We start from the raw sequence: 12,438 nt of genomic DNA, 5'->3' as shown, positions 1-12,438 counted from the left end.
CTTGATCAAGCATTCGTCTAAAGTTCACCCTTTTAATGCCTTTCTATAAACTATTATCTTGTTGGTCTAACTGCCCTATTATGCATTCTCTTTTGCTTCTGTAAACAATTTCATGTCTGTATCAAAGTTATATCTTTAATATTGAGAGAGGAGGGGGAAAATGGTTTTCTGATCTTCATACTAATGACCTATCACATTTGGATTTGATGGTGCTATATATCATGCTTCAACTTTTAGTCAGTTTAATTTCTCATACAGATATATACCTTACGGAACTATATTAATAGCTTATTCCTTCTTTACAGCTGATCAGGTTGGACAAGTTAAGTGTGGGGGCTGTGCAGTATTGCTAATGTACCCATATGGTGCTCCACAAGTTAGGTGTTCCTCATGTCGATTTGTGACAGAAATTGGGGTATGCTACCTGCTTTCATTCACTATTTGGTTTCATTCTGTGAATTTCACTAATGCGACCTGCCAACCTTGTGGTTCTGTATAAATTTAGTGGCATTCATCCACACTGAGTAGAACTAACTAATTTATTCAGCTCACATAGGATTGACAGTGTTTTAGTTTCTTGTAAAAATTTCTATCAGGATTGGATCCTAGGTCTCCCTACAGTGCCTTTATGTTTTATTGCCTGAATAACCCAGGTATTCAATTAAACAACAATTTTGGTCATGATTTTTGTTCAGGCACACAACAAGCGACCTCCATGGTCTGAACAACAAAGGAAACCAACCCTACCTAAAACTGCTTGTTAGTGATCAGTTTGTTTGCTTATTATATGGATGATCCTTATGTTGTCACACTTATTGATGAGAGGATTTGGATAGTTCTACTACTCAGACTGAAAGGCCTACAGAAAACAGATGGCTTTTACAAGAGCTATACGGTTTAAAGTCTTCAAGAGGATGTTAGAGCTGGCAACCGTGTATGAGAACAGCAGCAGCAGCAAGTGGAGTAAGGCATCAAAATCAGAGCAAATTATGTATAGGGAAAATTATATGTCTTAACCACATATTGCACTGAATAAGCACAGTTTATGACTTATCATACACACATTGTATGGAATTTGTCTTCTAAACATTATATATCCGTCAGTTGACTGTAATAAAAGATTAAAATGAAATATATTTGCTCTGTTGTTTTTACTACTGATTACTATTTCCAATAGAATGAATAGAATTACAAAGACTGGTTGGGGATGAATTGTGGGGTCTTGTATTTCACTCCTCGTCATCAGGAGGGAAATCATCATCCGAGGTACTTTCCAAGAATGAGCCTAGAGTTTTCCTTAAAATGCTGAAAGTTTTATCGTCCTGTGTGAGAAAAGGAATTAATAACAACAAATAATAAATAAGAGATGCTCGAGTATAAGTGAGCATATACACGTGTAATTTGTGAGTTGCGAAAAGCATAGGAAAAATGCTGCTGAAAACATAGATCGGTCTGCTCAGTATACCTGTTTCTTCTTTTTCAGCGACTCTTCCAGCTGGGCAATTTTATCACTGCATGCCTTTTCTTGTTCAGATATAATACTCTTTTCCTTCTTCCCTAAAATACTAGCAGTGTTAAGAAGGGAAGATTGTAAACAAGTAAATAAAGTAGTGAATTTCAGTTGCCGTTTTTCTGTTTTTCGTGAAGGCGGATAGCTTACTTAGTTGTTCATATCTTAGGAATAGCTTCGCCTTTTCCTCTTCAAATTTGGAGATAATATCTGCCACATGACATTAGCAACTTCCAATTAGTATATAACGAGAAATGTGTTTAAGATTTTATCCAAGAAATTTTAACTCTATTTATAAATCACTCAGTCTTAAGATCCCAGCAACTCGTGATCTTTTTACAGAAAACATTTTCTGCTACAAACCGCAGCAAGCTAGAGCCTGTAGTTGACACTTAAACAATCAACGACTCCACAAAAGACCAATTTAATCCGAGTTTTTGGTGAAGAGACTGACAATGTGTGTAATATAATACCTCTCTTTCAATTTTCTAAAAAGTTTAGTGTAGACTAGAATCTTAACAGGATCAATTATACAGAAATGCCATAATATAAAAATTGCAAAAGCATATATATCGAACTGCATTTCATAGAATTATCCATTTACAATACCATTTCATATAATTTGTCAATATACCATAAGGTTATTACTGCAAGAAAATAAACTTATATTAAATGATGTTGAATCATCTATTAGTCTACCGTGATAACGTTAGGGGTCAGAAAATACCTTTCAAGGCCTGTAAAGAAGCAGCTTTGTCCTTGGAAAATTTTTCATGAAGTGCTTGAAACTTGGATGTTTCATTCTTCAAAGCACTCTCACACTGCAATAATGCTCACAATCACAAACACAAATTAAGGTAAGTTCTGGGCAACATGTAAGATACCCTTACCACCCATGACTCTAAATCTCTAATCAACCCTTGTGTACTGTCTACAAACCTCTTTAGAGCTCTTTGAAAGTGCTTTAGCAAAAGTTAGCCTGAAATTGGAAAATCGTCAGTACAGTGAAACAGAAACAAAGAATGTGGCCTAAACAGAGGGCCAGCGTGCATGTACCATTCTAAATTTGGATTTACCTGTCCTTCTCTAATTTGGACCTCAATTCCTCAATCATAGCCTTTATCTCAGGAGCCACACTATCAAAGAAAAAGAAAACAACACCACTCGGAAACCTTACATTGCAGTTCAGTCATATTTCTAGAAATCATATAATTGAATATCACACAAGCCGCAAGTAATCGAAAAAACGAGATCTAAGACCAATACCAAAGTTAGAATATAGATCGCTCGGAACTTCTTACACGTATGAAACTCAATCATTCTAGTTACAGTCTTCAACAAAAAAACCTTGTTAAAACTTAAGTTTCAGCTGAGACCGAGTCAGAAATACAAAAACACAATACCTCGAAATAGTTTCTTCGTTCTTCTTCTGGCCATCCTTCTGAGCCTTGTCTCTAATAAGGTGCAGCGCCGACACGATTCCTTTGATATCACTGCAATAAAAGGAATTCAGCCGTAGATTTTCAATTATACAGAATTCTTATCACGATTTCACCATAATAAAGCAAATAAACGGTAATGAGATGCATGGAAGACGAACTCAGAGAGATCGAAATCGAAATCGAGATTGTCTGTGGTTGATCGGTTCTTCTTGTCGGATTTGCTGCAGTCGGGTTCGGATACTCGCTTCCTGGAGCTGGATTTGGTTGCAGACATAGCGAATTGGTTGGAAGCTCTGTGAAGAGAACACAGGAGACGCTTATCGAGGGAAGTTGAGTTTCAAGCTTTCAAAGCTACCTGCGTCTGCGCGCGCTCAGACGGTTATATTCCCGAATTTCAAAATTTCCACATACACCCACCTCACTCTTCCCGTTTTTAAGAGTTTGCATGTCCATTTGCAAAATAAACCTTTTTTTGTTAGAAAATAAACCAATTTAAAATTATTCAGTCAGAATATGTTTTTAGAGAAAGTCTAGGGCCAATAGATTTTGTAATTTTTAGCCATCAATTAACCATCAATAATGTTTTTAATGGTGTGAAATTGCATCTAATGGTAGAAAATTATTCAATTTTCTTTTGATAGTTAAGTGCTGGCACTCCTCATGTTTTTATATAATTATTTATTTCAATTTAAAAACATATTAATAAGTAGTACCACATTATACACAAATATTTTTACATACTTCATATCAGTCTTTACGTAATTAACTTTGACCTAAAAATAATTATTACATATGAATTTAGTTAAATTATGTGAAACTTTCAGTATACGGAAACTGATGTATCACACTCAAATATAATGATAAATAAAAATATAAATTAAATTAACCTTTCTTTTTTATAACTCCACTATTTTTTTTAAATATGCACAAAATTTACAATCTTTACACGATGTGTTAGGCCTTTACAACTATAAATAGAATTAATATTCAATTTTTTTTTGTTATTATTAAAAGAGTTTAATTTTGATATACTGACAATGTAAAATACAGAGACAGGAGTTAAAGTAATTCTTAGGAGGGGGTTAGTATAAAAATATAACTCTAAAAAAAAAATAAAACTAAAGAGGTTTGATATAAAAATTAGTGACCTTTATATATTAAAATTTTTAATTTGGGGACATTGCCCCCTTTTTCAACACTAGCTCTGTTGTTCTCGTAAGCGTTTTACATGTCGTACAATTATATTCGTTCTTTTGGATAACCATTCACGTGATTAATGTAAAAAGTAATTATTTTTACTGGTATATCATTACATAATTTGATGCACGCATTAACAGTATATCAAAATTAAATTCTTATTAAAATAATCTAAATGAATATGCTATTGCTATGTTGCTTATTTCTATTATTTTGTCATATAATCATATATGACAAAGTATTCATATTAATAATTTAATATTAATTTTTTTTAATGAAGAATGATGTTGGGTGAAAAATAAAATTATATTTAATTTTTAACTTCATTCTTCAGTGTAGTATTACCCTTAATATTATCTCTAATGTTTTTCCTTCTACTTGTATCACAAATATTTTTAAAATGATTCGATGTTATCCCATCTTTAATTTCATAAAAATTACTAATGAATACGGTGACATATATAGTAAACATTGCATGTGCCATACCCATACTCTTAGTATACTATTGTGAATAAATTTAAAAATAATTAAATAAAAACTAAAGGTTAAAAATAATAAAATTGAAAACAAAATCTAAATTAAAGGAAAATTAACTTATAAAATATTTAGATATTATGGTATTCTCCCCCATTCCACATCATCATCAAGTTTTTATATCTATATAAAACTACATTTTCTATTTTTCTCTACTAAATTGCATAAAAAAAGAATTTGGAAAGATATATATCTCCGTTATTATTTTTGGTTGAATTAAAAATGAGAATAACATTAAGTTACTCTTAAAACTTTTGGGGCACAAATAAAACCAAAAATAATATTCGCCACAAACATTTGGGACAAAAATGATTCTTTACCTTGGAGTTATATATTATTAGAATTATGCCAAGACAATTAATTTTTCGTGTTGGCTCAATGATCCTTACTCATCAAGGAGCTTAAACTTTTTTAATTCCAAATGGTCCCTTAAGCCTTGAGAGAGTTTGAATGAGATACAATATTATGAATTTATGATGATTGTATTAGGGTGAATACAACAGCTCATTTCTTGAACACAATGTTATCCCCTGTAGAATTATCAAACACTAATAGTTGCATACTTTTATTAGTGGTGTTGTCTTCTTTTATCCCGATAAACTCCAATGATGACTAAAACAATAAATAGTTTATGCATTTAAGTATAGAACACACAATATAATATGATAGTAAAATAAGTTAAATGCTTGGAATAACCCACTGAAGTACTCTCATGATCTATCAACTAATCCTTCCAACATGAAAGACACTTTTGCCCCCGAAGAATAAAATGTCTTTCTGCAAAATGATGTAAAATCTCAGAGAGGGAATCTTTTTTCTGCAAATTGAGCTCTGATATTTCGCAATGAATTGTTGGAGAACACAAGATCATGAGCCAATATAAAGGAAGCTAATCTACCTGGTTCTTAAGCTTACACCAATACCACTTTACAAATTATACAACTAAGGGAAAAAAAAGACAACACAAGTTTCAATTGCTACCTCAAAAGACAATAAGACATAGAATAAAGCAACATAGCAGGAAAATGGAGATTCTGTTCAATGACTTATCTGCCTGCATCTCTTGCCTTCTCAACCTAGGGCTAATACTTCCCATCGTGTGATAAGAATTTGGGTATCCATACAAACTTTCTGAGTTGCCATGCGTTGTCCTCGTCTTGCGCAACGCTAAAGTGTTGACCCTGGTAAGGATTCCGATAAGGAAGCCGCTGCTGGCCGTTTTGAGACATGGACAGCAAAGACAGGGGACCAGAAGCAGGTGGCCTCGGCGGGACACAAATGTCCCTGCATGAGGCCGCCTTCTCTTCACGGTTGCTGTGGCCACGGCCGTAGAGGGGAACCATCGTGGCATGGGATATTTCAGCTTTGCAGACAGGGCATAGCGGCTGCTGGTTGTAGGCAAGGGAAGCGCTCTGGACATGGAGCCATTTGTAGATGCAGGGCCAGCAGTAGAGATGGCCACAAAGCGTGACAACTGGCTCGTTTGCAAAGTCTAAGCATATGTTGCAATCGAAACAACCATTGGAATTGTTATAATTTTCTGTGTCTATAAGGGAATTTGGCAGAGTTTTACATCCCCGGGAATAGTAGTTATGATCAAAGGCCATCAAGGCATCAACTATATAAGGTGTCCCCAAATTGATTACAAAACCCTTGGAATTTTTTTATCAATGCTTCTTTACCCCTGCAAATGTAACAAGAACCCTAAATTTAAATTCATAGATCCAAAATCAAACAATAAATGAATACAATCTATCAGATCCATCAAATCTAACCCAATTAAATGAATACAATATAATTCAACCAAGAAAGGACTCTAATAGGCGACAATGAATGAGAAAACAATAAAGTATATTAGAGATTAGAGACATACAAGTCGAAGTTACTAACAAAATAGCGTGAACGAGGCCAGGCCACATCAAAATAATGAAAGTGAAGCATGAACTAAATAAGAAATGAGGAATAGAGAATCGAAAGAGGTAGTTACCGTGAGAGGAGAGAAGGTTCTAGGAGCGATAGGGGGCAGCGGACGGAGGTTACGAAGAAAAAACAAATGGCAACGGAATGAGAGAGAAAGTGGTTGTGTGTGTGAGGGAAGACGAGAATTGTGAGAGGTGGCGTTTGGAAAAAGGGAAAATAGTGGAGCGAGGCTTTCGGTAATGGTCGCTGTCACACAGCCATAGCTTTACCCTTGAAGGGTGCAAATACAATTGTGCAAACTAACTCTCAATTTTACACCCGACTTTAAAACAATTTGTTTGTTTTTTATTTTATAGTTACAATATTCTATCCATCCATACTTATAAAACAGATTTTTTTGGTTCTTGGATGCGCTTGGAAAATAATTTTACGGAATATTTATAATTTTTAATGACAAAATAATATGACTAGTGTTGTGATAAGAACAAATGTGTGGATATCCATTTATGATTTGGGCGGTTAATTGAAGGAATCATCTTTCCAAAGATGAATTCATATTAATTGAGAGTTGAAAATGAAGTCTCCTTATGTGTATAAATAGGAGATTAAGCCTCGTTAATACTACAACATCAATAACAATTTTCTCTCTCTCATTATATTTCTTTATTTTATTTGTTACCTATTCCTTATTTATTTATTTAGTTATTTCACAACACGTTATCAGCACGAAACTCTAATCAAATCAGCACGAAACTCTAACCAAATTTTAGGAAGAATCCAGGTAATAATTTTTCATTATGTCGAAGCTTTCTCGTCTTGAATTTAATGCTCTTGATATATTTGGAAATAATTATTTATCATGGATACTAGATGCTAAAATCTATCTTGATTCAATGGATCTTTGAGATACCATTAAGACTGAAAATAATACATCCCAGAAGGATAAAACCAAAGCCATGATTTTCCTTCGTCGTCATCTTGACATATGATTGAAAAATAAATATACCACATTAAAAGATCCAGTAGATTTGTGGAAAGACCTTGAAGAAAGGTACAATCATGTGATACTTCCTCAATCCCGATATGTTAGAGAAAACTTTTTCAATTTTCCATGCATCGAATGTGCTCCTGCAGCATCTGTATCGAGAAAAAGAGTTTGAAAAAAATTTCTAAGCTAATTTCTTGCCTTCTTGTTGCTGAGCGCAACAATAAGTTACTCTTAAAAAATCATGAAGCGCGCCCAGTTGGCGCCGTCCCATTTCTTGAAGCAAATGCGGCAAATCATAACCCCAGAAGAGGTAAATGGCAAGATTTTAGTAATAAGAAAAATTATGGAAGAAAGAAGAATTATATTCACGAGAAAGGATCTTATCAGATGTGGGATAAAGAAAGAAACAATGGGCAAAGTAAATCAATTGAGGATAAATGCTTCCGTTGTGGTGGAAAGGGCCATTGGTCATGTACATGTCGTATCCCAAGGCACCTAGTTGATTTTTATCAAGTATCCTTGAAAAATGATAACAAAGGAAAGGAAACAAATTTTGTTTCAAATTATGAAAATTCCACCACTCATTATGATGTATCTAATTTCTTTGAGGATCTTGAAGGAAATATTGGCTATTTGATCAATGATAGAATAGTTTAATATGTGTGTTTGTTAAGTATTCATGTGAATAATTTTACTGTGCATGTACTGTTACTCATTTTATTATTATTATTATTATTATTATTATTATTATTATTATTATTATTATTATTATTATTATTATTTGTCTTTGAAAAAAAAATGGCAAGGATATATTGTGAAGATATTTGCCTTGCGGATAGTGCAAGTTAGCACACTATTCTTAAAAGTAATATATATTTTACCTATCTTGTGCCAAAAGTGGAATATGTTAATAATATTATTGGCTCGGGCAATGTGATAGAAGGCTCTGGAAGAGCTATAATTTTGTTTCCTGGAGAAACAAAATTTATAATAAATAATGCACTATTATCTACCAAGTCTCTGAGGAACTTGTTGAGTTTCAAATATATTCGTCGAAATGGATATCATATTGAAACAATGAATGAGGAAAATCATGAGTATTTATGTATCACAACTCATGATTTAAATAAAAAGGTTATATTAGAAAAGTTATCCTCACTTTCATCTGATTTGTATTATACCAAGATTAGTGCAATTGAATCACATGCCATTGTAAACCAAAAGTTTACTAGCCCAAATGAATTCATAACTTGGTACGACCGATTGGGTCATCCGAGAACAACCATGATACGGAGAATTATTGAAAACTCTCATGAACATTCACTAAAGAACCAGAAGATTCTTAAATCTAGTGAATTTTGTTGTGCTGCATGTTCTCAGGGAAAGTTAATTTTAAGGTCATCACCAGTAAAGATTGGATTTGAGTCCCCTGAATTCCTAGAAAGGATTCAAGGCGATATATGTGGACCTATTCATCCACCATGTGGATCTTTTAGATATTTTATGGTCCTGATAGATGCATCTTCGAGATGGTCACATGTGTGCTTATTGTCTTCTCGCAACCTGGCGTTTGTGAGATTACTGGCTCAAATTATTCGATTAAAAGCACAATTTCCAGAAAATCCAATCAAAGAAATTCGTCTTGATAATGCTGGTGAATTTACTTCCCAAGCTTTTGATGCTTACTGTATGGCTAATGGAATAAGTGTTGAACATACAGTAGCTCATGTTCATACACAAAATAGGTTAGCAGAATCACTTATTAAGCGCCTCCAATTAATTGCTAGACCCTTACTTATGAGAACAAATCTCCCAACCTCGGTTTGGGAGAATGTTATTTTACATGCCGCAGCACTTATTCGTTTGAGGCCAACGAGTTACCATCAATTCGTTCCTATGCAATTAGCTTTTGGCCAGCAGCCAAATGTTTCCCATTTAAGAATATTCGGGTGTGCGATATATGTTCCCATTGCACCACCTTCTCGCACCAAAATGGGACCCCAAAGAAAATTCAGAATATATGTTGGATATGATTCTCCCTCTATAGTGAGGTATCTTGAGATACAAATTGGGGATGTATTTAAAGCCCGATTTGTGGATTGCCATTTTGATGAATCAAAATTTCCAACATTAGGGGAAGAGAATAAGCTTCCTGAAAAGGAACTTAATTGGAAAGTATCATATTTGATGCATTTAGATCCTCGATCAAGGCAATGTGAACTAGAAGTTCAAAAGATTATACATTTGTAAAGAATAGCAAATGAATTGCCTGTTGCATTTTTCGATACAAAGAGGATAACCAAATCTTATATACCAACGAAAAATACCCCAATTCGAATTGATGTCCCAGTAGGACAAGTAGCCACTGAAGCAAATTCACGCCAGAAGCGTGGCAGGCCTGTCGGTTCCAAAGACAAAAATCCTCGGAAAAGAAAAGAGGTAATACGATTCCTATTGAAAAAGACATAGTAGAGACACCTGCAGTTGTCCAAAATTCTGATATAGTTTTAACACCAGAAGACGTTCAGGTACCTGAAAATTGTGAAAATTACGAGATCTCAATAAATTATGTCTTTACAGGAGATAAATGGGACCAAAATAAGACAATTGTCAATGAAATATTTGCATATAATGTGGCATTAAATATCATGCATGAAAGTAAGGATCTTGAGTCAAGATCAGTCAAAGAATGTCGACAAAGGAATGATTAGCCAAAATGGAAAGAAGCCATGAAGGCTGAGTTAGACTCACTTGCAAAACGTGCAGTCTTTGAACTTGTAGTCCTTACACCAGAAGATGTAAAACCTGTTGGATACCGATGGGTATTTGTGAAAAATGAAGTTGTGCGCTACAAAGCCCGACTTGTGGCACAAGATTTCTCACAAAGGCCAGTATAGATTATGAAGAAACGTATTCCCATGTAGTGGATGCGATAACATTGCGTTATTTGGTCAGTTTATCCGCATATCATAAAGTACATATGCATTTAATGGATGTTGTAACAGCCTATTTATACGGCTCATTAGATCGGGATATCTATATGAAAGTTCCTGAAGGACTAAAGATATCTAAACCATCCAATGAATATTCACAGGGGTTATACTCAGTCAAATTGCAAAGATCTTTATATGGTTTAAAGCAATCTGGACGAATGTGGTATAATTGTCTTACTGAGTATCTGATCAAAAATGGATTTAAGAATGATGATATCTGCCCGTATATTTTCATAAAAAAATTTACATCTGGATTCATTATAATTGTTGTGTACGTTGATGATTTAAATATCATTGGGACTCCTGAAGAGATTCCAACAATTATAAAAACTCAGAAAGAAGAATTTGAGATGAAAGATCTTGGAAGGACTAAATTTTGTCCTCGGCCTGCAGATCGAGCATATAAAAAATGAGATCTTTATTCATCAAACAACATACACAGAAAAGATCTTGAAAATATTTTATATGGATAAGTCACATTCATTGAGTACCCCAATGATCGTAAGATCTTTGGATGTGGAAAATGATCAATTCCGTCCTAAAGAAGAAAATGAAGATATCCTTGGTCCTGAAGTACCATGTCTTAGTGCCATTTGAGCGCTAATGTATCTTGCCAATAATACACGACCTGATATATCATTTGCTGTGAATTTACTAGCAAGATATAGTTCCTCTTCAACTAGAAGACATTGGACTGGAATCAAACAAATCTTTCGATATTTTCATGGAACAGTTAATATGGGATTGTTTTATCCCTATGGATCCAAGTCACAACTAGTTGGCTATGTAGATGCTAGATACTTGTTTGATCCATATAAAGGAAGATCTCAAACAGAATACTTGTTCAAATATGGTGGTACAACTATATCATGGAGGTTTACCAAACAGACGATAGTAGCAACCTCCTCTAATTATGCTGAAATACTAGCGATACATGAAGCAAGTCGCGAGTATTTTTGGATCAGGAGTTTGATCCAATATATTCTGTCATCATGTGAACTAATTGATCATAAGATAGCTCCAACTGTCCTATTTGAAGATAATACAGCATGTATTGCTCAACTTAAAGGCGGATACATTAAAGGTGATAGAACAAAGCATATTTCTCCCAAATTCTTCTTCACTCATGATCTTCAAAATCAAGGGATAATTGATGTCCAACAGATCCGCTCAAGTGACAATCTGTCAGATTTATTCACAAAGTCACTCCCAAAATCCTCTTTTGAAAGATTGGTACATGAGATTGGGATGCGCTGATTTCGAGACATTAAATGATGTCGACAAGAGGGAGAGACTGTACTCTTTTTTCCTTGGTCAAGTTTTTTCCCATTAGGTTTTCCTGACAAGGTTTTTAATGAGGCAGTCCTCATCACAAAGGATTTTGTGCTCTTTTTCCTTCACTAAGATTTTTTCCCACTAGATTTTTCCTTAGTAAGGTTTTAATGAGGCATAATCCTAAATAGTCATCTAAGGGGGAGTGTTGTGATAAGAACAAATGTGTGGATGCCCATTTATGACTTGGGCGGTTAATTGAAGGAATCATCTTTCCAAAGATGAATTCATATTAATTGAGAGTTGAAAATGAAGTCCACTTATGTGTATAAATAGGAGATTAAGCCTCCATTAATACTACAACATCAATAACAATTCTCTCTCTCATTATATTTCTTTATTTTATTTGTTACCTCTTCCTTATTTATTTATTTAGTTATTTCACAACAATTAAATATTTTTTGAAGAAAATTTTAAAATACAAGAAATATTAATGAAGAATTTTGACTAGTAAAAATAAAGAATTTTAATTCCCTAAAAAATAATTATTTGTTTCTTCTTCTCTTTATTTTACTTCAAAAT

At 33.9% G+C, this 12,438-nt stretch overlaps 2 protein-coding genes and 1 pseudogene across 3 annotated transcripts in view; 1 reads left to right on the top strand and 2 right to left on the bottom strand.

Moving 5' to 3' along the window:
• LOC107631232 (protein LOL2) overlaps window positions 1-1,157 on the top strand; it is a 1,901-nt gene extending 744 nt beyond the window's left edge. The window contains exons 2-3 of one of the 2 annotated variants that reach the window (XM_021119474.1): window positions 306-415; window positions 696-1,157. In XM_021119474.1, coding sequence (XP_020975133.1) covers window positions 306-415; window positions 696-764 — 179 coding nt within the window. In that variant the 3' untranslated portion in view covers window positions 765-1,157. Of the gene's footprint in view, window positions 1-302; window positions 416-695 lie in introns of both variants that reach the window. The other variant, XM_016334602.2, reaches the window with a different exon arrangement.
• LOC107631231 lies at window positions 789-3,490 on the bottom strand. Its single transcript, XM_016334601.2, has 8 exons — window positions 3,111-3,490; window positions 2,914-3,003; window positions 2,587-2,646; window positions 2,450-2,489; window positions 2,238-2,331; window positions 1,661-1,720; window positions 1,466-1,557; window positions 789-1,322 (listed from the first exon to the last, which is right to left on the bottom strand). The coding sequence occupies exons 1-8, from the start codon at window positions 3,224-3,226 to the stop codon at window positions 1,230-1,232; spliced, it is 645 nt and encodes a 214-aa protein (XP_016190087.1). The 5' UTR covers window positions 3,227-3,490; the 3' UTR covers window positions 789-1,229.
• Window positions 5,291-6,928, bottom strand: LOC107631233 (annotated as a pseudogene).

The sequence above is a fragment of the Arachis ipaensis genome, chromosome B03 (genome assembly GCF_000816755.2).
Source record: "Arachis ipaensis cultivar K30076 chromosome B03, Araip1.1, whole genome shotgun sequence".
Taxonomy (NCBI): Eukaryota; Viridiplantae; Streptophyta; class Magnoliopsida; order Fabales; family Fabaceae; genus Arachis; species Arachis ipaensis.
The sequence above is the reverse complement of the archived record's forward strand: the minus strand, read 5'-3'. Positions and strand labels throughout refer to the sequence as shown.